This window comes from Typopeltis vanoorti, chromosome 20, assembly GCF_054136105.1.
Source record: "Typopeltis vanoorti isolate ZY-2024b chromosome 20, IOZ_Tvanoo_1.0, whole genome shotgun sequence".
NCBI classification, from domain to species: Eukaryota; Metazoa; Arthropoda; class Arachnida; order Uropygi; family Thelyphonidae; genus Typopeltis; species Typopeltis vanoorti.
In genome coordinates, this window is record NC_143568.1 from 63,705,198 (window position 1) to 63,731,299 (window position 26,102).

General features: G+C 33.5%; 2 protein-coding genes across 2 annotated transcripts in view; both read left to right on the top strand.

Moving 5' to 3' along the window:
- The window catches only part of LOC150095498 (cytochrome P450 3A8-like), a 168,972-nt gene that overhangs the window by 86,214 nt on the left and 56,656 nt on the right, over window positions 1–26,102 (top strand). The window lies entirely within an intron of this gene.
- Window positions 1–26,102, top strand: part of LOC150095499 (cytochrome P450 3A8-like) — an 80,985-nt gene that overhangs the window by 21,045 nt on the left and 33,838 nt on the right. Inside the window, exons 5-9 of the mRNA XM_090410279.1 lie at window positions 1,382–1,498; window positions 5,997–6,085; window positions 12,580–12,725; window positions 13,558–13,673; window positions 16,181–16,307. Of these exons, the coding sequence (XP_090266405.1) occupies window positions 1,382–1,498; window positions 5,997–6,085; window positions 12,580–12,725; window positions 13,558–13,673; window positions 16,181–16,307 (595 nt within the window). The remainder of the gene's footprint in view (window positions 1–1,381; window positions 1,499–5,996; window positions 6,086–12,579; window positions 12,726–13,557; window positions 13,674–16,180; window positions 16,308–26,102) is intronic.

Consider the following 26,102-nt stretch of genomic DNA (forward strand, 5'->3'; position numbering starts at 1 on the left):
ATCATACCGTGTAAAGAAAGAAGAAATCATGGACTGTCATGTGTAAAACAACCACAGAACATCTTTTTAGCTGGGTGTTTAGGAGCTTGTTGAAGGCGGGTGGGAAAAGTCTCTCAGCCGCTGATTTTTGCACATAGGGTACTCACTCTCCTTGGACAAAGAAATGGCTCTCATCTGAAAATATGACCTTCTTCCACTACTCAGCAATTTAATCTTTATGGACTTTTGCCCACTGAAGTATCATTTCCTGCATAGCGACTGTCAGCAGCTGTTTCTTTTTTGGGTCTGCGGACAGCTTCCCTGCTTCCAACAATCTTCGATGGAGTGTCATGTCAAAAACAATCTCAATATCTGCCAAGTCTATGTAAATCTATATCACACAATGTTGAATTCATTTTGATTTTCCTAACTAGTAAACGATCTTGAGTAAGTGTAGTTTTCCTTTTTCGTCCATATTTTTCTTTTTGTTTTAGGGAAAAAAAAGGTAACCTGTTTCGCTAAACCTCTTTAAAACGCATTAACATTACCCAAATCAACACCACAGTCATTGACAATTTGTCTTTGAGTCGCGAATGAGGCTAAGAAAGAGTATATACACAGAGCTTTCTTGGAGATGAATCTATTTAATAGACACACAAAATAAATAAAACACTACGAATGTCAACTTGTCTACATTATTAAAAACACAAAATACTATTACTAAACATTGTAGAGACAGTTGAAACACGCAGCACTCATCCAAAATAGTGAACCAAAGCAAAACTGAAACCAAATTAAAGTTATTGTGACTGAAACAAAAGCCAATCCGAAACCAAAAACTTGACAGAAAGTCGGCTCATTCCGATTCATTTGTTCGCTACTGTAGATGAAAACGCATCTTTCGCAGATTGGGTCAATAAAGTATTTGTATTTTAGGTTTATTCAAACGACACCCCTGTGAAGTCATCTTGTGCAGCTACAAGAGTGTTCACCATCACCTCTTCGAATGAGTTCCTCATCTGAAAATAATAATCTTCAAGCCAGTAATTTGCCTTTATTACTGAAAGAGATCGTCACTAGCACGCGACTTGCAACCGACATCGATATGCAATACACCGTTAGTTACAAATTCGATTTTACTCTACATATCTTCTTTATTTTTCAATCTTTCGTAGAGAGGATGCATATTAATACATGCCTAAATAGACTTATAAATCATAATTTCATCAGAATAATGTCTTTCATATAAAAAGTGCTCATTGCGTTGTTTATGACGTTAAAACGCATGCATACTGTTTACTGCGTTATCTGCTGTCATAATCAGAATAAACTACATTTAAGAATAAGTTATCAACTGTAAAATAATGCAACTTATTTTAATAATAATCGTTATCTGTTTTAGCATATTGAGTTTGGGAATCCAATAGCAGATAAAATGGTGGCACAACAAGAAGGAGAAGAATGGAAAAGAGTACGGACTATCATGAGCCCAGCCTTTAGCACGGGGAAGATGAAGAAGGTAATTAATGTTGTATATTCATACTTTTTAAAGATCACTATTGGTTCCTTGTAAATAATTCATCATTAAAATATCACGCAAACTGATACAAAAATAGTTGAAACTTAAAATACGTAGATAATCAAGGGAAGCCAAATCTCATTATTGTATATAAACAATAACTCGGACATCACTTCTGAATAAAGATTGGTTTATATTTGAACACTTTCATTATTAAAGAGTTATCAAAGTATATTATTTTGTTGAGTTAAAAGATAGGATACAAACATTCGTCATCTTATTATGCATTTTCTGTTTAATGTGTACAGACACTCGGTGTCCTGTCAGAAAAGTTCGTACAATAGCAACTCGGCTTCATAAAAATCCAAAGAGTACTTTCTACTTTGACACTCAACTAGTACTGTTATTCCTGCTGCTTAGTATGCCCTTTGATGTGCCCACTTTGTGTGTGTGTGTGTGTGTGTGTGTGTGTGTGTGTGTGTGTGTGTGTGTGTGTGTGTGTGTGTGTGTGTGTGTGTGTGTGTGTGTGTGTGTGTGTGTGTGTGTGTGTGTGTGTGTGTGTGTGTGTGTGTGTGTTCGGGCTGAATTTTCGATATTTTTCATGTGGAAAACCTTCGTTTTCAAAGAGGAGAAGCCACGCCGCCTGTCTGTGAAATTAACTCATCTTCTGTTTCAAAGTCGTTACAACGTTATTCACATTTTAGACAGGTTCGAATTCCATTTAAAACACCAAGGGTTGGTTGTTTGGGATTTTCCACCAAAGGATGTTTTCGATGCAAACTTAGTCACTAATCAGTAAATTAATTCCGTCTTGCATTCCTTACTTTTATGCTGATGACTAGATATAAAAATATAAATTGAAATATCATCAGCATAAGACTACGAGCAAACACGAAAAAGAAAATTGAAAATCTGAAAAAATAACAGTTTTGATGCATAGATATAGAGATCCTGGCTCAAGTTGCCGTGTGGATAATGCCTCTGCTATTCAGTCCACAAGACGTTGGTTTGAACTGTACTGTAATATGAAAGTTTGTTACAGTTCTTTATTTGACGCTGCATATCACCACCGTATGTGAGACTTTAAACTGTTATGATTGGGCTTCAAAAATACTGTTTCGTCTCCACAGAATGATTGTCGGTTTAACTAATCTTAGTTTCAAATTTCCCTCTGTGTCATGCCGAACAAAATACAAATTCTAATAAATTGTTTTGTCTCAGAATATCACAATATTTTCCTCTCGCCAAGTGTTTCACAGCGGCCTAGGAGACACTGATCAGTGATCAGCGCAAACACTTTTTCAGCATTAGAGAATATAATGCGACAAACATTCAGTTCTTTAAGCAATCCTTGTTCTTGTCTATGGATTATAAAGGACCGATCAAACTGTGTTTGGTAAGTCTCCTCTTTAATTTGTATTAATATGCAAACATCTAGACAATATTGCATCAAAAATAATATGCATGAACATCATCCAGGTTATTTGAAGGTATGACTTCTATTGTACAGCTATATCCTGGAAGGATAAACATCTTTTACAGCTAGGTCTAGGTCATTAGTGTTTACGAACTACATGTCAAATCATAATAACGAAAATAATCTTCGATAGTTACAGGACTTTAAGGCCAACGATCGATATAGTTCAGTTTCGTATCAATAATTTCTGGATGAGATGGTTAATCTAATTCGCGAATATATTTTAGATATTTTTGTTTGCAAATTGCGTTTATTTATTCTTCTAACAGGTTTCAGGAATCGAAATCCCGAGTTTCCGAGTGGAAAAATTCTTCCATTATCGTATGAGATCGGTTAACGCACACTCCGTCGAATAAAATGTTTTAATAAAAGTACATCCCGTCCTAGGCCTTTACAACCTTTAGTACTTCGAGCCTCGGCCTTTACAACCTAAGGGATTCGTTCAAACCGACTTAGCTACTGAGGCTCTTATATGTGGAATAATAGCTTAAAATTCTGTAATAGTGTATGGTTATCTTACCAGAAATATAAAAATTGACTTACCAGATGCTGTCTGGGAACCTCTTGTTAACCAGATATTACCATGTCGCATAATCGTCCATTTAAGAATTTCCACTGTTTCTATTTTTAAATTTGTATGCATACAAATTTAAACCGCTCTGAAGACCAATTAACACGATTATTTGGAAATTATAAGTTGCCCGATGCAGTGCAAATATTTATTAATCTTGTCAATTTAATCAGCGGAAATTCAATGGCCTCCTTGAGTTGCCTTTTTTTTGTTGGGGAGGGGGGGGGGCTCTCAAGAAGTGTTCGTGGCAACAAGACTGATTCTGCTTCCAGAATCACATAAACACAGTCTTTTGTAGATGAGATGTCATTATAAGTTTTCTTTCCTGTTTTTATCAATTAGTTAAAAAACATAAACAGTTTTATACATTAGCAGTGAAAAGTAAGCACTCTCCTCTCTCAGCTGCTGTTAACTACTTTACAAAGAAGGTAGACAGTGGCATAAATAAACGAACAATCAGTATACAAGCAACACTTTATATAAGACAATCGCGTGTATTATACGTTTAATAACATTAAACGCCATCATTTACATCTTCCAGGATTCTTTCCTGTTCTTTTACCGAGCTTTCGTAGTACACTCCATATCGACGATGCCGTTTTGTTGCAAAGACCCGGGTTCAAATCCTGTCCAGGACTAGAATTTTTATGAAGGAATTTTGCTTTTGATATTGTATGTAAATTAGTACTCGTATGGAGTAGATCTCGTATGGAGGGTTTGATTAATTCCGGAAACTAAAGTGAAAGAGCATACGATATTAATAGACATACTACGTAGCATGCTCATCCTTATTGCTTCAATCGCTGCTTCATTTCCAAATAGTAAGGTCCGCTCTTGCATACCTGGATCATTTCATATCGCTGAAATGATCCAGGATGACTGGTCGACCAAATAACCGACTGTTTGATTGATGATGGTATTTAGCCTTACTGCTGTCTGGGGATAGCTGTACAGGGTGTCCCTGAATTCATGGCCAAAACGTGAGGGGATGGTAGTACACACCGAAACCACCAATAATCGTCATAGAATATGCGGCTGCAAACGCAGCCCGGTGCAAGTAGGGGGCGCAGACGCCCGACTGTCCATCGCAGCGGTGATGTGCGCGACAAGCCCGCTGTTTATGAGCAGGTATCCTAATCACTACTCTGCCGTTGTGCCGCGTGTATCAACGTAGGTGGGCGGACTTGGACCATTTGTTGTAATTATCTCCAATAAATGTGACTCTGGAAATCTGTGTTGTCTGCCCTTCATTGCCGACTCCTCATTGCGTTTGCGGCTGCATATTCTATGACGAAGATTGCTGGTTTCGGTGAGTACTACCATCCCCTCACGTTTGAGCCATGAATTCAGGGACACCCTGTATATACTGTACGCTGCCATCTAGGGAAATGATTATGAGCAAGGTGGTTTCCAGTTGCCTTCCTTGCCGTATTATATCATGTGATTGCAGCCTGTATGTTCTCGGGGCCGGTTTGCCTGCTTGCGGAATGAAAAACCCCAGATAAACTGGTGTTAAAAACCCTACTGTCCACGCCCAAGACCGGCTAACTTGGGTATGGCTAAGGAAGATCCTTAAGCTACTCACGTTGCCGACGCGAATCGAATCCAGGACACTCCTTCTCCAGGCATACTGTTGCGAAGCGCATAGCCGCTAGGCTAACCGCACGGATAACCGATTGTTATCCTTCATAAATAAACAACTACAATCGAAGGTGTAGGGCTTTGATTTATGGATAATCATTTGTGGATTACCTAGAAATAAAGAAAGTGATTGTCATTAAAATGGTAGACGAAGTTTTTTTCTTTTTTTAAACTTGAAATCTATCCTTCCTCTTTTAGTACACTAAATGACAATATTTTATGTGAATCAAACCAAAGAATGGTTGTAAATGAATAGTAAATCAGTATTAATACCATACGTAGGTTTTTAAATAATCCGAAAACTGGGCTTTTAAAGGCCAAATACAGAACTTTCAAGATCATCAATGATGTTATGGTCTCACACCGCTTGATGAAATTCAACTACTACCACACACACACACACACACACACACACACATTCATGCTCACGGTGAGATTTGACCCTATAGCTGATTGGTTGCAGATCGTGTTTTTTTTCCACTCAGCAATCCATATCAGGAAATGAATAAAGAAGGATCTAATACAATAGAATGCACACCCACTACAATACGAGTCATTATTGTTGGGGATTACGAGTTAGACTCAGAGTTAATATCTCTGAATGGGAAATATAAAGATAATCTCTATAGTAGTTTGTGTTTACGAATATTTCCAATATAGTGAATACATTACGTACATACGTCATGTCTTTTGTAATATTACAGATTTTATTTCCTCTAGTTTAAGTACTGTTATCATAAAGCATGCAAAGGAATTTAGTTATATATGTAGGAAAAAATTTCACTTACGAATTAATTTTTTTCATTTAGATAGCTTTGATTATTAATGAATGTAGTGACACCTTAACACAGAATTTCTTGGTAGCTGCTAAGAAAGAAAAGACAATCGACTGTAAGAAGTAAGTAAAAGTACGATATCCCCTATATTATTTTTGTCTATGTTATGAATATACATTATTTAACAGAATATAGTTCATGTTCTGAAATATTTTATGTTAATAAAATCAATAATCCACTTAAAAATGTACCAGTAGTCAAAATATTTATATGGAATTTAAGTTATAAAGGCGAAGAAATGAGTAACAAATAATTGTATTTATACAAAATACTAACAGTAATAGGTAACCATAAGTCATCAGCAATCACAATCAGAGCATTCCAGATTAATCGGTAATGGCCTTATAAATCCAAGACTATTCCTTCGATTTAACAGCGTAAAATCCATGGAGGAGTTAGGTAGCATAGCTACATACACTGAGAAAGTGCCGAAAGAGAGATATTTGTGTGTGTGTGTGTGTGTGTGTGTGTGTGTGTGTGTGTGTGTGTGTGTGTGTGTGTGTGTGTGTGTGTGTGTGTGTGTGTGTGTGTGTGTGTGTGTGTGTGTGTGTGTGTGTGTGTGTGTGTGTGTGTGCGTGCGTGCGTGCGCGTGTCGCAAGTGTATCATTGAGGTATCTTAACCCTAATTTCTTAGTTTACACAACGATCCAGGCCAACCGTTTAATGAGGCTTGTAAAGGACTCTACAAATCGCAATAATTATTATGATACAATAAACATTTGAATCTGTCAACTGTTATGAATTAGTGTCATCTAGTTAGCATAAACGAAGTGCAGAATACAAATAAAATAAGAGTGACTAAATCTTTTTGCATAATAATTAACCAAAATTTTGTACCTTCTCTTCGTTAGACTGGAAATATTTTTTTTCTTCTGATTAGTTTCCAACTATATTTAGTGTTTTCTTAATTTCGATGCTTTTTCCTTCATTAAGAACTGAATGAGGTCTACGTGTTGGACTAATTTAAGAGTTAGATTATATACCACGCCGTTTACCGCCAAAAAAAGGGCCAGTAATCGCCGTGCAATAGAAAAGGAACCACATGCACAAATCGTTTCTTTCCATAGTGAGGAAGTCTAGTAGGTCGTACAACACTGCTAGATATTTAGTTGTGATCAAAACACCAACCGACTTCACTTCAAACAGCAGATCAAGTTGATGGCCATTCTGAATACTTGCTAGTAAGCTATTCTAAGCGCCCGAGTAAGCGGGCGCTTAGAATAGCTTATTCATCGAAAAACAATTAATCGAAAGACAATTCATCGAATGCAATTCATCGAACAGCAATTCATCGAACAGCAATTCATCGAAAAAGCAATTTGCCGAATAAACAATTCGCCGAACGACAATTTAACGAATGGCAATTCGTCAAAAAGGCAATTCATTGAATGACCAATTCCTCGAAAGACAATTCATCGAACGACAATTCGTCGAAAATGCAATTCATCGAAAAAACAATTCACCTAAAATCATTCGATGAATTCTTTCATAATTCATCGAAAAGTCATTTTTCTTGCAAACTATTGTTTAGAAAATGTTCAGTAACAATGCGGTACGTTACCCATGATACAGACAACATATGGAAGTGGGCATTAAAACGTAATAATTATTTTCTTGCATTTTATAACATTTAATGTAAGTGTACATCCTGCTTCAGTTAGCGATTTATCTGTAGGGAAGACAGGAGTACCACATGCACTTATCTCTCGAATAACCTCGAAAACATGTAATTGCAGTTAATAAGGGGAAGAATAGGCTAAGAAATTCGTTCTACCAAATTTTGTCACAATAAGTCTAGTCGATGGAAATTAAAAATTTCATTAAATTTGATCCATCCAGAGCGAAATTGCTAATATCATTTAGGAACTTCTTTACGGAAAAGTCATGATACAAGTGATCCATTACGAACTAAAACTGAACCGTGCATTCAGCTTCTTGTTCTGAAAACTTCTGCGAATTCTGCTAAGTTTGCGAGTTATTGTAATATATAATTTCGACACTTTTCTTTGTAGTCCCGAATATAGCTGAACTGAAAACTGGAACGGTTCAACTTTTTTTTGTAAAAGTTTCAAATACGGAATCCAAATAAAATTTTTTCATTAATAAATGTAATAAATAAATAAATTTACTGAATGTAAGTTAGTAGGCCTAATACTGACATGACTAGGCTTTTCCTCCTGGAAATAGGCAAATCGGAGAAGAAAGACAATACGAATCCATATTGTTCTGTAATTATTCCTTAGTAAAGCTGCATTGCTATAACAACAATCATTATATTGAGGAGGATGAGAGAAAATAGCATTAATCATTAATATCACTACTACTACTACTACTAATAATAATAATAAATTGATTCTTTCATGTAAATATTTTTCACAATATAATAATAAAATATACAGGAATTCAGAGTAAAAATATTGGAAAACTTGAAAAAAATTCATTCCTGAAGATTTTTCAATCATGTTTTTTATTTACTTATTTATTCCTGTTTCTGTTATTCCTCGACGACAGGAGTGACACGTGCACTTATCTCCCGAATAACCTCGAAAGCAAGTAATTGCAGTTAATAAGGGAAAGAATAGGCTAAGAATACTAATGAGTATATGCATGGGTATATTTCTGGGTTTTGAGGAGGTGATCGGTGCAGTTTGTTAAAAAAAAATTAAAAGGTTAAAATATTCTCTAGGAAAGGAAAATAATAAAATAAGGAATGATGAATAAAGAGTCTTAAAAAACAAACCTGTAAACCTTTTAGAAGCATACTCATTTGGTGTTATATTTAGATGAGCAGCGGTTGGAAGTCTTATTCAACTTTTGAAGGATGCCAGTGGTCGGCAGATCACAGTTAGAAAACACAGTGCTAAAGGAAATTGGAATCGGGTTGAGTTGTTTTGAATTAAGGAAGATGCAACTGGCCTCAAATCCCTGCGTGTTTTTCCAATTCGGTTCGCTTGTTTTTCGGCAAGAAAAAAACCAAGTTTCAGAGAGGAAAAACCTTCCACCCTCGTATGAGACAGGCTAACTCACCTTCAGGTTAAACGCCCTGATAAAGGCGCTTGACATCCTTGATAAACGTAGGATGCTATAAATTCTAAATGCTGCTATTTAGAATTTATGATCAGAGATGTTGAAGCCTAGATTAATATCATGACTTTTAAGACGTCATTAAAAGAGTTTTTTTAAGGGGAAGGGGCGGAAAAATATGCTACTGCACGTGGCGACAAAATTTCTAAGGCCGGCCCTGGGGCCAGTCCTGGTGAATATGTGTTTGAGGTAGATATTGAAATCCCAAGTCGTATATTGTCTGTTGGATTTCATAAGCAGGTGCATTGTCCTGCAAAAGCAACACGCCTCTGCTTACTTTCTCGAACGATTTTCCTTCAGTACCTCCTTCAATTTCTTCAAAGGTGCTGTAACAGTTTCACCTTTCTTGAGGTAAGGTAAGGATTACACCATCCATATCCTGAAAGACAATGGCAAGAACTTTCGCTGCTGACTGTTTGGTTCGAAACTTCTTTGGCCATGGAGAACCTTGGTGTCTCCACTCCATTGACTGTTGTTTGTTCTCTGGGTCATAGTGGCGAAGCCATGTTTCATCAACGGTTAGAATAGGAGCTAAAAATTTTCACGAGGATGAAATCCCTTTATGAAATGTTCTTTTGACATCTCAACTATACCCGCCTCAGTGGATATCATTCACTGCAACCAGTATGCCCCGCCAAAAAATCGCTTTCCGAACGATGTAGGATAAATAGTAGTATAAATAGTAGGATAATAAAAAGATATATACCTCTCAAAATAATCCGAAACAAACAAAAAAAAAAAAAAAAAAATTGCACACACATCTTCGCCCCCATATGCCTTATAATTCATTTTTCGGTGAACTGTATTTTCGGTGAACTGTATTTTCGATGAATTGTGATTTTTCGATGAATTGTTGTTTTTCGATCAATTGCGTTTCGATGAACTGCCTTTTCGATTAACTGCTCATCGGTGAATTGCTTTTTCGGGGAATTGTCTTTCGATGAATTGCTTTTTCGATTAATTGTTGTTCGATAAACTGATTTTCGATGAATTGTTTATTCGGTGAATTGCTTTTTCGATGAATTGTTGTTCGATGAATTGCCTTCGATGAATTGTCTTTGGGTAAACTGTTTTTCGATGACCTCTCCGGATACCGAGTAAGCAGTTCCTCCTAATAACATTGTTCACCAACAGTAGGCATCAATGTTTAACACAAGCACTAATAACCATTCCTCATTCTCTTATCATTCTAAACTTTGGTATTTGATGTTTCATCAGTTCCAAATGGTACTGTAATGAATTATATTCCTCCTGGGCTTCCTTGAGTTGGTTTTATAACTCAAAAGGATTTAAATCGCCATACGTACCCAGATTGCAAGTCAGGTCGTTTTCTGAAGTCTTCATATGAACCACTGTTTCTCAACGTAGGGCGTACTCAAGGAAGCACAGGGGGAAATTTGAATATTTTGGGACAATTAGAAAATGTACATGCACATATTTATATTATACTTTTTCAGAACTTGGCTGGCTTTCATGGTAGAGCGGGGGGGTGCATCAAAATCTATGAGACGTTGAGGTGGGGCATGATCCAAAAAACGTTGAGAAACAGTGATCTAAACAATTAATAATTTCTGCCTAACTTAATATTTTTTAGATATTTTTTATCAATAATTAATGCGAGATTAATTAACAACAAGAAAATAAATTGTTTTACTTTTTCCAGTGTCTTTATTTGACGGATGACATTGATATTTCGGTCGAACTTTGAAATACGCCAATCAGTGAAAAACGTATTATGTCACTGTTGAAACTTGAGTTCAGCATGTTATAAAGTTACTCAGTTTTGAACATAATGAACCAATATTTTGAAACATAGACTTTCTTTCTCTCTCTCCTTCTGGATAAATATCAAGTACAAATTATGACTCGTGATATTTTGATAAATTAAGTTACTTTTGTTATCTAAAATAAGCTCTATTTCTCCCGATAATTAATACGGTTTAATTTACATACAGTACTTAAAGGATCGCCTAAGGGTGAACGCTAGATAACTAGGAGTAGACATCCCTGTAACCTTTTAAGGAATGTGGAAAACCGACTGAACCTCTGACCCAGTGTCCAATCCTCACCTTCTCGAAATACAATCCATTATCATATATCTTACTAAAAGGACGTTGATAGTCAGGTAATTTGGGATCTAGCCGAACAAATTCTATGCTGCATTGTCTTAAATCAAAATAAGACAATGGTATGCCAACTTGGACGTGGCTCGGTTAAAGATCCGATGTTTTTGTCAGGAGGAAAAGCAAAAATACACCCACGGGACATCCTCCATCTCAACTTCCTCGGAATTCAAGATAGGCGCAAAAACATGAGAAAATCAAGGGAAAGGACGTGGATCTCACGGAAAATTCAGGGAAAAACCATGAAGGCATAATTATTTTTCACGAAACAATGAAGACAAAATCATGTGATATTCTTCTAAATAATAACTACCAGACCAGATATTAATTTCAGGCAACAATGATCTGATGAGGGAGGCGTAGCAATATTCTTCAACACCTGTGAAAATAATGACAATCAATATCAACAAACATCACGTCAGAAAAAACTCATATAGGCAATATCAAATTGGAGGATTAGACTATGACAGCTATTTGTATGTATGGTTACATAGGCGCAAGAAATTGAGAATTTTTCTAGTCATTGGAGAAGTCAGCTGTTAAAGAAATAGGGAAACACTGATCCTTATTGGATATCTAAACATCACAATAGCAAATGATTAGAAGACATATAGAAATGTTTTTTAAACATTTGAAAAAATGGAGAGCTATTTAAAATGGTCTATTGAGATTTCTGCTGAAATCTTTCTGTTGAGTACTAAGTTCATCCAACATAACTATGCCTACAAATTCACATGTAGGGAGGATACAAGGAATATAAGAGGGTATGCAATAAATGTAATAAGAAACTTCTCATTAACTATATTACTATTACTGGTTCAGGACAAAAAAGGATACAGAGTATTTAAAATACAAAATAATTCCATTTACTTTTGAGCACAATAAAAGAAATTTTATTTTCATGGTAGAACATTAATAGAATTAGCTACTGAGGCAAATAGTGAGTGTAAGTTGTCTGCTCTTCAAAGCTCGGTCAAATCCATCTCGCTTGTTTTTTGAGCAAAGACATCCAGTTATTTCGCCATTTGAAGAGTATAACATGCAGTTTTATTTAAACTGTTCCTTGCATACCGCGATAACAAATGCGTAGATAGCTGGACAAAGTTATCTTAAAGATATCCATGTACTCAACAGACAAACTCGTTTAAAATAATTTCTAACAAACCACACAGAATTAAATAACCTGCGTTCATAATACTCTTGCGATTCAAGTGCATGACTCATCACATTACTAATGAGGTTATGTAAATTGAGTATTTCAATCAACATTTTAAGTATATTTTTTTAATTTATTTACTCACCTGCTCATACTGAACACCCTTAACTTCTTTCAATCCTTTTTTTTTCAGATTATTCGGAGCATTTACAATGGATGCCATATGCTGTAGTGCTTTCGGAGTAAAGATCGACTCTCACAATGACCCTGACAATCCAATGGTCGCAAGAGCGAGGAAAATGTTCAACAGAGATAATGCTCCAGCTTTTTTTTTTACTAGTAAGAAATATAAATTGTTTTTTCGTATTATTAGACAACAGTTTGATTTTCGATAACATGAGTCTAATATTTTCTGACTGCGTGTTATATTAATTTGTATTTTTGACTGCGTGTTATATTAATTTGTATTTTTGAAAAACGTAACAAATATAGTAATCGATTGTATCATTCATTTAGATCAGCTGTTCATTCCTGCTCATTTCGCTTTATTTAATCATACTTAATAATAATTAATTTAATCATACTTGTCCTAAAACACTGAGCGCCAAGTAAGCAAATAGTATTTGTCTTCGAAACTTGAAAAAAATTCTGAACTTGTTTTCTTCGTTCTTCATTGTTTAAATGACACAGAACTTTCTAAAAGCTCTTAGATTTGCTATTTAATACTCTTGATTAAAGAGATTTCAGCAATGGAAAATTTCAGATTTACAATTTATTTTCGTAGACACTCCCGACACTTTTGTAAAGTTTGTAGTCCGGGAGACAAAGTGTGTGTGGTTAAAAACTGCTTGATTAAGCCTTTTGAACTTTGCTGTTTATTGCAGACTTTGCTGGAATTTGCTTCATAAATTGCGCTTCTAAAGCATAATTAGCTAGTAAACACGAGCTTTCAAGATATTTATGTTTTGGGTTGGTCTCTGATCTGAACAACTTATAAAGCAGATTTATAAACATTATTAAAATATTTTGATAAAATGTTGAATATGCTTATGATAAAAATATTAAAATTTTATTGCTTTTTACTGCTGAAATTCTTTCTGAAATTTCAAAATTACAAGATTTGCAGTTATCAGACATGCAGATTAATCAAAAAATTTATTTCTTCCCTTAGTTCTGTTCCCGTCAATTGCAAAGCTAATTGGCACGTCCGTATTTCCAGGAGAAATACTAAATTTCTTTCGAGACTTAGTCTTACAAGTGGTCGAAAAAAGGAAAACACAAGTGAAGGTAATGATAGGCACAAACTGAATTAAATTTCAGATTAATAATTTAAGTCAGATTTTTCGATAACCGAAATCCGACTCGTTTCAATATCATATCCGAAAGTTGGTTGAAGAGAATTTTCTACTAAAATCTTGCACGTGTTGCTAACTCTCGACGAACTCCTTACATGGATTTATTTAAATATCAGTTTTATATAATGATTGTGTACCTTTGCCAGTCTTTCAGTTGTTACTGCGTTTTTTTTACATATTTCCTGGTTATCTTGGTCAATGTTTGCTTCCATTGTTACTCTGAATCCAAATCGAGGTTGAATCTATTTTAGCTAGTGAGTTAACATTCTGCACTAAATTGTTTATACTTAAAAATAATAATTAAATACTTGCTAAACGTAAAGAATTACAAAATTCCAGGTCTTTAGATATATGGTAACAAAAATAACCAGAAGCGTGTGGAATTTCTGTAATAAAGGATTGAAAAGTTCAATCATATTTGTCGTCAAGAAATATTTAAACATTTAATATCAGAGGAAGAAAGTATAAGAAAACTCAGAAACAAGAATGTGCCAAGTGCTGAGGAATAGTAGCAAAACTAATCAAATATAGTGATCAAGATTTAACTAAAGAACGGCAAACCTCCATAAATGTCCTTCCTTTCTGAGGAATGGAAGGAATTGCTCATCATACCAATATATACATATGAAAATAAATAAATTAATGCAAATAAATGTAAAAAACTAACAAGAATATTACTATGTGCTGCTGAAAACAGTGATGAGTATTAAACGGAATTCTGAAGATAAGATTTGCTGCTGTTGATAAGATTTTTATATTACTACTAAAACTAAATATTAGTAAAAATAAAATGTGATCAAGCGTATTGATTTCATTTATAGACTTTAGAACAGAACATGATAGCTTTCATGCAGTAGAATCTGGATAGTATTAAATAAACTTGGAATACCTCATATCATAATAAATTTAATCGAAATTTGAAATACTTACATGTAACGAATAGTTTTGGCTAAAAGAGAATTAGATCTGAATCTTTTAAAATTATTATTATTTAGAAGGTGAATATTATTCACCTTCCAAAATTCTTTGAACAAGAGTTAAAATACAAATAAACACGACAATCATTTTGACCTATCCTTTTATACGGAGTTGAAATCACTCTCATCTCAGAGTGCAAACCTTAATGAAATCAACGCTTGCACACTGAGATGACTGTCACATGTAGAAAAGAGACTAGAAGAAGAACACTGTGCCAACATTTGGAGAATAACATCCAAAAAAGCTTACTTGAGATCGAAATCCTAACATGGACTGGAATACAAAAGAGTGCAGTCTGCCATCAAAAAACCTTAAAGGTTCAGTAAACTAGAAGTGTAGCAGGTATAATGATCGGAGTGAATTAAACATTACTTATATGTTATTTAAATTAAGGGGACTCTCTGATTCCAATCTTTGAGTTTCTTATTCGGTTTTAAAACGATGTGGGATTTAATATCCCCTTAATTTAAATAATGTTTTTATTGCCGAAATGAAGCTTATTAGCTTTTTATACTTAAGTAAAATTACTTATATGAATCTCACATAAATTAAATCCAATTTGAATTACTGATACCACTTTGATCTATCGATACCAATTTTCGATTTAATTTACCAGCTATTGAAAATCATACGGGAGCGGTAGAATTAAATCTACTTGTTGAATTTTGTTTCTTAGATATTTTAATGTATTGTTTTAAAGTAAATTTCCTGCAATAATTCTATATCTTAGATTAACTTACTTCATTTCCTGAGAAAGGCCAGTGCCAATAATCAAACAGAGGGGCATCATATATTTTGCAACGTTATGTATTCTGGTACATTTGCACTGGTAAACTTCTCAAATCATCGAAGTCTCTTGTTTTGCTGTTGTCTCTGTTAAATCTGTAATTTATATCTGAATTTCCAGCATTCTTATTGATCTCCAAAATGCAGTAGTTATGAAGATTTTGTTTCATGAACATTTGCAGGCGCTATGATTAATCTCCGTATTCGGATTTAAAAAAAAAGTTCACGTGGTATGTTTTTATGCTAGTCTAACATGAGAAGTTTTAAATCTCCTGTATATTTTGATCTCTGGGTAGACTAATGATTAGATATCGAAAAACATTTCTTGCTGTAGAAGCTAAACATGGATTAAGACCATTCAGGTCTCAATAAGCAGTTCAGTGGCCTCACACCGAATATTGATTTCATCTATAATTTAAAGACATTCACAAAACATCCAGATAACAACATTCAATTTAAATAACAATCGTTCCTTTCACAAAATCAGATACCAAGCGTACGTTTTGTGAAACAAAACGTACGCTTGGTATCTGATTTCAGCATATTTTATTATAATTGTTCTGAATAACAGTGACGAACATTAAATTTGCATTAAAATTCGATTCCTATAAGAAGAAACTAAAATAATACACATTCATTTTATGCGCAAAACTGCATATTCGTTATTTTTTTCAGCCTCAAAATGACTTCCTTCAGATGATGATGGAAGCAGCGAAGGAAACACAGATCGAAGAAGTCGAAAACACAGAACCCGAAGCAGACAAATATCAGACAAAGTTTCATTATGAACCTAAACATAAAGGTAAACATTTTATTATCATGGTACTGTTTAATATAAAATTTAATATATAAAAGCTACCTTCTTTTGAGTACTTCTGTAGTGAGTCGTGAAGAATCCGTTAAGAAGTTGGAAAGATCTTAGGAGTATCGAGGCATTTGTTGGATGCCTCGATCCTTCGAACTGTACAAATGCACAGTTAGTCTCTAGAAACATCTCTTTACTTTATACATATCCATGTAGACCATAGATGATAATAGGATATATAATTTGTGTGTGTATGTTTTCATTCTAAAACGGAGGTATCCTAATATTTATTTCAATATAGTGTGCATTAAAATATAAATAAGAATTCTGTAGCGCAAACTGTTTATTTTCCTGGGATTTATAACTTATTGTAACGTAATGCCTGGATGTATTCAACACATGATTACTTTCACGGTAGACGACTAAAACACCTTATATACACAATGTCTTTCCTTAGCTCCGGAAATGCTTCTTAATACTATGCTAAAATAATAAAGAAATATAAAATATGTTTACATCAAATCTTGGCGATTTAGTTGTCTGCGTAGGCATCGCTTCGGCTTTCGATTAATAGTTTAGATGCGGGAGGTCATCAAATCCCATTGCAGGATGGACGTTTCTGAATCTCTTTAAAAAGTTGCTGAAGTTACTCTCCCGAGTGAAATCGCTGTCTTGGTTAATGGGGATCGCAGGTAGCTTCAATTAGTTTGATTAGATAATCCTAAAAGAATTTACTGATATTTAACTCTTTGTCTGTATACTTTTCGTGCAATATTTCGTTGGTGGAATTACATTAAAAGAAGTTGATTGCATTTCAACAAAGTTACAAGTGAACGAAAGATATCAGGAACATTTTTGTTAACAATATTCTTATATAAATTTAAGAAACAATAATGATGATAATACAGTAACCATAGTTCACAGTGTTATTTCCGATACTGTTACTACAATTGCTTTTATTTCTGCTAAGGAAAAAACCTTGAGGAAATGATAAGAAACAATCATAAAAAGTTGCATTTCGTGATAACATTATCACAGCAGTTGAACTTTCGTCTTTCGGCTGATGTACTGTACACATATAATTTTGATTTGTCGATTTGTATCACTCGAAATGTGCAGATATTAGAGATGACATTTTAGTTGATATTTCAGCGAATCTCTCCATTATAGGACTGCAGTACGTTAGCGCCATAAATAGACCAAGGACTAAATAAATCGAGAAGTGCGTTGTAAAAACCATATATTGAACTACTATTTCATGATTTAAACCTTAATAAACAGATATTCATAGACATCCATGCGACAGTAAGATTCGAGCCCATAGATGTTGGTTGCAAAATAAAGAAACGTTTTGAACACTTCTAGCTAGCATAAATATTAAATTCATTAAATTCAATTTAGTGCTAACAGAATTATTTATTTATTTACATAATTAATACACAGTCAAAACAAGTTATCATTTAAACAACAATTTAACTGGTGATACAGAACAATCCAGATTCTACCCAAAATCTAAGAATAGTTCGTCAGGAAGCATCGTAAAATATGAACTGTTAAAAGCAGGCCGCCGAGAGGGAGCAACATCTGAGACTTTTGTCACGGGTCCGGCATCAAAAACAGGGTCCGACTGTCGGGCCCCGACGTGTCACATAACTGTGTTTATAATGCATGGTTTAAATTCTCGTAATAATACAACAATGATAAATAATAATGGCATATCGAGAATGATACTGTGTTTTGTTTAGACAGACGGTTACGCTCTTTAGCTCGCCGTAAGTGTCCGGAAGACTGATTCTCTCGGCGCGGATCACTGTAGTTATAGCGGGTGATGACGTCAATAGGCGTTCGTGCGAGATTGTTTTGCAGTTGGCTGCGCTAACTAGTAATTGCATTCACAGTAACGTTTCCTGCCAGAACGCTTCGTTCTTGTTATTATTTTGATAGATGAAGGTTTTGTTATTGTTTGTAAAGTGTGCAACTGATAGTGTAGGCCGTGCGCTAAAAAATGAAATTGCGTATTCTTATTATTTTGATTTTTTAATTATTAAAATCATATTTTTAATAATAAAAATTTGAAAAACAGAAATGTATCATCATAAATCTGGAAATCAAAAACGAAAGGAGAAAAGGGATTGTGAGAAGGCAAAAGAAGATTTAAAAAACAAGCATTTACTACTGAAATATTTGAAGACGGAAGAACACTAAGATATTGAAATTTCAAGTAAACACTGTGCTAATAGTTTAACTGCTGACAAAAGTAATAAAGAATCTTCTTCACCTGGACCTTCAGCAGCTACCTCTGAAGTGAACACTGAAATAGACGCTAGGGACAATTTAAACCTTCAAGATAAAGAAAAACAGTTGCTTGGACCTGGAATTGAAGCAACAATCAGCACTACAACTGATGCAAGTAGTAGGGGTGGCACTAGTGACTAGATCAAGATCAAAATAAGATAAGGAATCGTGACGTCATTGGTTGATATGAAGATGACTTCATTGTGGGTGTCACGTCATGATATTGGAATGTTTGGAATTTCCCTGGGGGCATATGCGTCAGTGAGGTGAGTTCTTGTGTTTTGGTTCGCGTATGGAATTATGGGTGATGGTAGAGATAGGGATTCGTGTTGTGATTGGTGGGGCACTAGTGACCAGATCAAAATCAAGATAACATAAGGAATCGTGACGTGAATGTTTGTTGTTATAGAGTTTGGAATGTTTGGAATTTCGCTGGGGCTGTCGTCTGTCAGGGATATTACATGGTGTTTTTGGTTCACTTATTGCATTGTGGGTTATATTTAGAAATAAGAATTGTGACGTTTTGTGTTAAGAAATTTCTGGGGAACATATATCTCTCTCTGTAGTACCACATGGTCCTTTGGTTTGGCTATGGAAATGTGGGTGATGTTTTTGAGATACGATATATCTTGGAATTTTCCCATAGTGACACACATTTGTCATTGTCATCATGTTTTGTGTGTGGTTATCTATTGATTGGTGTACTAATTTCAAATACATTTTGGGGTATTTCTTTCCTGTTAAACGGTGGGAATTCTTAGAGAAAGTCGTGATGGCGGTCATATTTAGAATTTTTTTCTGAATAATTTAATTATATGCTAATGTCACTCAAACATACATATTTTTTTTCTTCTATAGATGGCTGTACTAATTTTCTAATACCTTTTGGGGTATTTCTTTCCTGTTAAAGAGGGAATTCTTAGAGTAGAGTAGAGTAGAGTAGCAACAGTGTTTCGAGGGTTTCTGATTAATTTAATTATATGTTGGTGTCCCTCTAACACACACACACACACACACACACACACACACACACACACACACACACACACACACACACACACACACACACACACACACACACACACACACACACACACACTTTTTTATATATTTTGGATTATTTCTTTCCTGTTAAAGGGCAGGAATTTTTAGAGTATAGTAGAGTCTAGTGGCAGGTGTGATTAGACTTTTCTGAATAATTCAATTATATGCTGGTGTCCCTCAAACATAAACTTTTTTTCCTCCGATGTTATCACTATCAGTTGGAGGTGACATCACTAAAAGATTATTGGTAAATGACAACCTCTTTTCGAATTAACGTTATCTTGTTTACTAATGTTTGGGTAATGGTGTTTTTCGTATACATGAAGAGAAAAAACCAAACGGTATTTTAAAAAATAAATTAAAAATAAACGGATAGTTAAACACTTACAATAACATTTTTGTGTGTAGTCTAGAAATTTTAATGATAATTTACTTACAGGCTTTCCAGAATGATTATTCTTAATGCAAATAGATATCCCAAAATAGTTGAATTTTATCCACAGCACAACACACACACACACACACACACACCCACCCACCCACCCACCCACACACACACACACAAACACACACACACACAAAGAAGATTAAAAGAACGAAATTTCTGTAATAACCAGAAAAACTATTTAACCGTTAATTCCTTCGCATTGGGTCTTTCTGTCTTTTGCTGACTAATATGTTCAGCAGCGATTGGTAATTGTTGTGTCTACTTGTGAACTTTGCTGAATGGGAGGGATTGGAATTCCCCTGGTCTTACTTGAGGGTTTCATAATACATTCCAAACGTCATCTTTTTAATGACTCATATTCTTCCTTTGATGTTTTGCTCAGTATTATCAGTTCGGGGAAGTACAACTGTTTTTCTATAGTTGTTTATTTAATTTAGATTACTATCCAATTGCTTCTCTGTTTAATTCCTTCCCACAGTTGCTTATGCTATGTTTTCATAAGCTTGGTGTGAAAGTCTATGTGCCATTTTGTTTACGGTAAGTGTAATTTCCAGTTTCGAATTCTGAGTGCTGTTAGAGTATGGAATTCTGACAAGTGAAATGATTTTTTATTTCAGATTGAATGGTTATATTCTGTATTTTACTTTTAAAATGCAGTTTAAATAGATATTCTAACAGAAAAACTGAGCAAAATTAATAAATAAATAAAATGTATGTGAATTTATTTTCCAACACTGCAGATTTCACATTAAATGTTATCTTAAAGATATCTCTCTTATCTGGTTGCCAAATTGTTGTACGTAGGTGAGAAATCGTGTGTTTACGTTGGAACTCTTGGTTACCATGGGAAATTATTGCTGTAGTAAATTAATGCTTACATTTTTTTAAACCAATATGACTATTAATTTTACATTCGATTCCTTCTGCTCTTAACCTATTTCTATAACTGGAATTTGTTTATTTTTATTTATTTGTTTCTTTAGCATTAGTATTTTTAAGTAATGGAAATGAGACAACCAAGTTTTGATCTCTCCGCAGTGTTTTTCTACAGCAATCTTCTTAACCGTTTTAGTAATGTGTTGGTTTAAAATATCTGATGGCTCTGCAAAATAACCAAATTCTAACAGTATTGTAACTTTTCAGGTGAAAATTTCTGAACTACAATTCTAAGTATTAATTTAATACCCAATTATTCCTTTTGCTTCCAAGAGTTAACAGTTTCTTGAAATATTTGAGGGCTTGTATGAACAAATAAGAATTTTAATTCACTGAATCAAAAAAGTCTCTAGTTAGTTTGTGGCATAAAATTTTACAAGGAAAAAAAAGTTTATGGTCTTACTTAAATTTGTATAACACATCAACGACACCAATTTGTTCATTTAAATTTACATATTTTATTTGAATAAAATATTGTTTACAAATTGTATTTACCGAATCTAACATACAGAAATAAATAAAGTGAAAAATACAATCTATTTTTTGTTGTTGTTGTTGTTCCTTAATCTTCTTATTGTTAAATTTGCACCGTTGTTGAAAGCTTCTTCCCATGCTTGTGGAATTGCCATCATGTGGTTTTTGATAATGTGACTTTCATCTGAAAGTTAATTTTCATCTGGTGATCATTGGGAATTTATTACAGTAGTAAAATTGAGGGTTGCCTATTTATTGTTTTGAAACCAATACATGTACTTCTGAGAATTATTAAAAGCACAGAATCTTTCATTATGTTTCCAAAAGCATTTAAAAGTACACATTGTGTTTTCACGTTTTGGGCATTTTAAGAGTTTAAGCAACATGATAGGCTAAAGTATCAGCTGTTTCTACCTGTAAAATAATCAAATTCTAACAGTTGTATTGTTAGAATTTGGTACGGCTGTTTTTTCTAGTCTGGTAAAAGTGTCTACAGATATAGTAACAAATTGTCACTTTTCAGTTCATTTGTACTTTATTCACAAAACTACAAATCCGTTATTTGCTATAGTCTCTGTTTTTAATCCCCATTACTAGAATGAATGGTTGGTTAGGAAATAAGTTTCGACTCGCAAGAAAAATAAAATGTTTACCTTTAAATAAATATTTATGATCACAGCAAGCAAGAAATTCATCAGCTTTTCAAAGTTTGGAAATTCATACCCATATTGTTTTCATCATTTGGTATCATTTAAATGAAGAACAGGTCTGGCTATTAAGTTTGTTAATGTTTTTGATTTTTCTCTTCGAAAGGCGAGTATTATTTGATACATACATGTTGATTGATTTGTAATCTACATGCTACAATACCATTTTTATTTTCTACAACAAACCTTTTAAGAGTTTAGTAACTTGATGGATTAAAATGTCTAATGTCTCTCTGTAAATAACCAAATTCTGACAGTCGTGTTGTTAGAATTTGGTACAACTCTTTTTTTTTCTAGTCTGGTGAAGGTATCTACAGATGTAGTAACAAAGTTGTCACTTTTCAGTTCATTTATACTTTATTCACCAAACTACAAGTACGTGATGTCAAGTTTTGAAACAAAGAAAATGTTTCGACTATCAGTGATATGTTTTTAAACTCTTATCATGTACAAATATTTGAAAAGAAAAGAAAAATGTACCTTCTTTTCTTCTTTACATCAAGCTTTTTAAGAGTTTGGTAACATGATGAGTTAAAATAGCTGTACTCTCTCTGTAAAATAATAAAATTCTTATCTTACTTTGTGGGGGATAAGGTAAAATTTGTATTTTTGTTATCAGGAGCAAAGAAACCTTTTTTCTATACCAAATTTTAAGAGTTTAAGTCACGTTTTGGGTAAAATTATCTGCTGTCTTTCTGTAAAAGCACAAAATTCTAGCAGGTAGGATTTTTCGAATATGTGAATGAAACGTTTACAGATAACTCACACAATGTCAATAGGTAGCATTAGACAAATTTTTAAATAATTAATTACAGGATATCAAGTTTCACATGTTCCTGGCATTAATTTCACAGTAGTGATTTTTTTTACAATAATTAAACAGAATTGCATTAAGGTATAAAGTTATGGATTTAAATATCAAATTATAAACTAAATAACTGAGTAAAATTTCACTGTGGAAAACACAACAACACACATCTTTGTTCATTTAAGTTTTACAAATGCTTATTTCATTTTGCTGAAATATTACTTACAAAGAAAAAAAATCGAAACTTGTAATTACCTAAAAATATTTCACAATATTTAATTTACACTATTTTCCTGAAGAAAGAAAATTTTTCGAAGGCTTTTGTGGTTCACTCATTATTTTACTTCACTAGACACAAACACCACAACACAATACAATAGCTGCACTGGATGAATGAATTGCAGTAACTGAAAAGACACTCGACTCAATTGTTTTTCCTTATAGTACTGTTTACCTGACCCTTTACCCTGACTATTCCTTCCAAAATGAAACTTTTGAATAAATGACTCACAGACATGTTTTCGCATGCTGGTGGATTTGATGTTGATGTGCGTTTATCTTACTTTGTGATGTTATGGTGCAAACTTTATCTATGTGGCTCGAATTCATTCAAAGGAGGATGAGCGAGCTTGCCATTTGCAGATATCGTTTAGTAACGTCACCTCAAACTGATAACAAATATAAAAAAAGGTATGTACTCTCCAGATACACAAAAATACAAATTTTACCTTATCCCAAACAAAGTAAGATAAGAATTTGATTATTTTACAGAGAGAGTATAGATATTTTAACTCATCACGTTACCAAACTCTTAAAAAAGCTTGATGTAAAAAAGAAAAGAAGGTACATTTTTCTGTTCTTTTCAAATATTTGTACATGATAAAAGTTTAAAAACATATCACTGGCAGTCGAAACATTTTTTTTTGTTTCAAAACTTGACAACACGTACTTGAAGTTTGGTGAATAAAGTATAAATGAACTGAAAAGTGACAATTTTGTTACTACATCTGTAGATACCTTTACCGGACTAGAAAAAAAAGAGTTGTACCAAATTCTAACAATATGACTGTCAGAGTTTGGTTATTTACAGAGACATTAGACATTTTAATCCATCAATTTACTAAACTCTTAAAAGGTTTGTTGTAGAAAATAAAAATGGTATCGTAGCATGTAGATTACAAACCAATCAACATGTACGTATTAAATAATACTTGCCTTTGGAAGAGAAAAATCATAAACATTAACAAACTTAATAGCCAGACCCGTTCTTCATTTAAATGATACCAAATGATGAAAACAATATGGGTATGAAATTCCAAACTTTGAAAAGCTGATGAATTTCTTGCTTGCTGTGATCATAAATAGTTATTTTAAGGTAAACGTTTTATTTTTCTTTACAATTTTTCTTTCTTTTCATTTTGGCAGCATGGGTATGAATTTCCAAACTTTGAAAAGCTGATGAATTTCTTGCTTGCTGTGATCATAAATATTTATTTAAAGGTAAACATTTTATTTTTCTTGTGAGCCGAAACTTATTTCCTAACCAACCATTCCTTCTAGTAATGGGGGAATTAAAAATAGAGACCATAGCAAATAACGGATTTGTAGTTTTGTGAATAAAGTACAAATGAACTGAAAAGTGACAATTTGTTACTATATGTGTAGATACCTTCACCAGACTAGAAAAAACAGTCGTACTTAATTCTAACAATACAACTGTTAGAATTTGATTATTTTACAGGTAGAACAGCTTATACTTTAGCCTATCATGTTACTTAAACTCTTAAAATGCCCAAAACGTGAAAACACAATGTGTACTTTTAAATGCTTTTGGAAACTTAACGAAAGATTCTGTGGTTTTAATAATTCTCAGAAGTATATGTATTGGTTTCAAAACAATAAATATGCAACCCTTAATTTTACTACAGTAATAAATTCCCAACGATCACCAGATGAAAATTAACTTTCAGATGAAAGTCAGATTATCAAACCACATGATGGCAATTCCACAAGCATGGGAAGAAGCTTTCAACAACGCTGGAAATTTAACAGTAAGAAGATTAAGGAACAACAACAACAAAAAAAAATAGATTGCATTTTTCACTTTATTTATTTCTGTATGTTAGATTCAGTAAATACAATTTGTATATAATATTTTATTTAAAGAAAATGTGTAAATTTAAATGAACAAATTGGGTGTTGTTGATGTGTTATACAAATTTAAGTAAGACCATAAACTTTTTTTATTGTGAAATGTCATGCCACAAATTAACCAGAGACTTTTTTTAATTCAGTGAATTAAAAGTCATATATGAATCATACTTATTTGTTCATACAAGCCCTCAAATATTTCAAGAAACTGTCAACTCTTCGAAGCAAAAGGAATAATCGGGTATTAAATTAATAGCTAGAATTGTAGTTCAGAAAATTTCACATGAAAAGTTACAATACTGTTAGAATTTGGTTATTTTGCAGAGCCATTAGATATTTTAAACCAACACATTACTAAAACGCTTAAGAAGATTGCTGTAGAAAAACACTGCGGAGAGTTCAACACTTGGTTGTCTCATTTCCATTACTTAAAAATACTAATGCTAAAGAAAAAATAAATAAAAATAAATAAATTCCAGTTACAGGAATAGATTACGAGCAGAAGGAATCGAATGTAAAATTAATAGTCATATTAATGTAAGCATTAATTTACTACAGCAATAATTTCCCATGGTAACCAAGAGTTCCAACGTAAACACACGATTTCTCACCTACGTACAACAATTTGGCAACCAGATAAGAGAGATATCTTTAAGATAACATTTAATGTGAAATCTGCAGTGTTGGAAAATAAATTCACATACATTTTATTTATTTATTAATTTTGCTCAGTTTTTCTGTTAGAATATGTATTTAAACTGCATTTTAAAAGTAAAATACAGAATATAACCATTCAATCTGAAATAAAAAATCATTTCACTTGTCAGAATTCCATACTCTAACAGCACTCAGAATTCGAAACTGGAAATTACACTTACCGTAAACAAAATGGCACATAGACTTTCACACCAAGCTTATGAAAACATAGC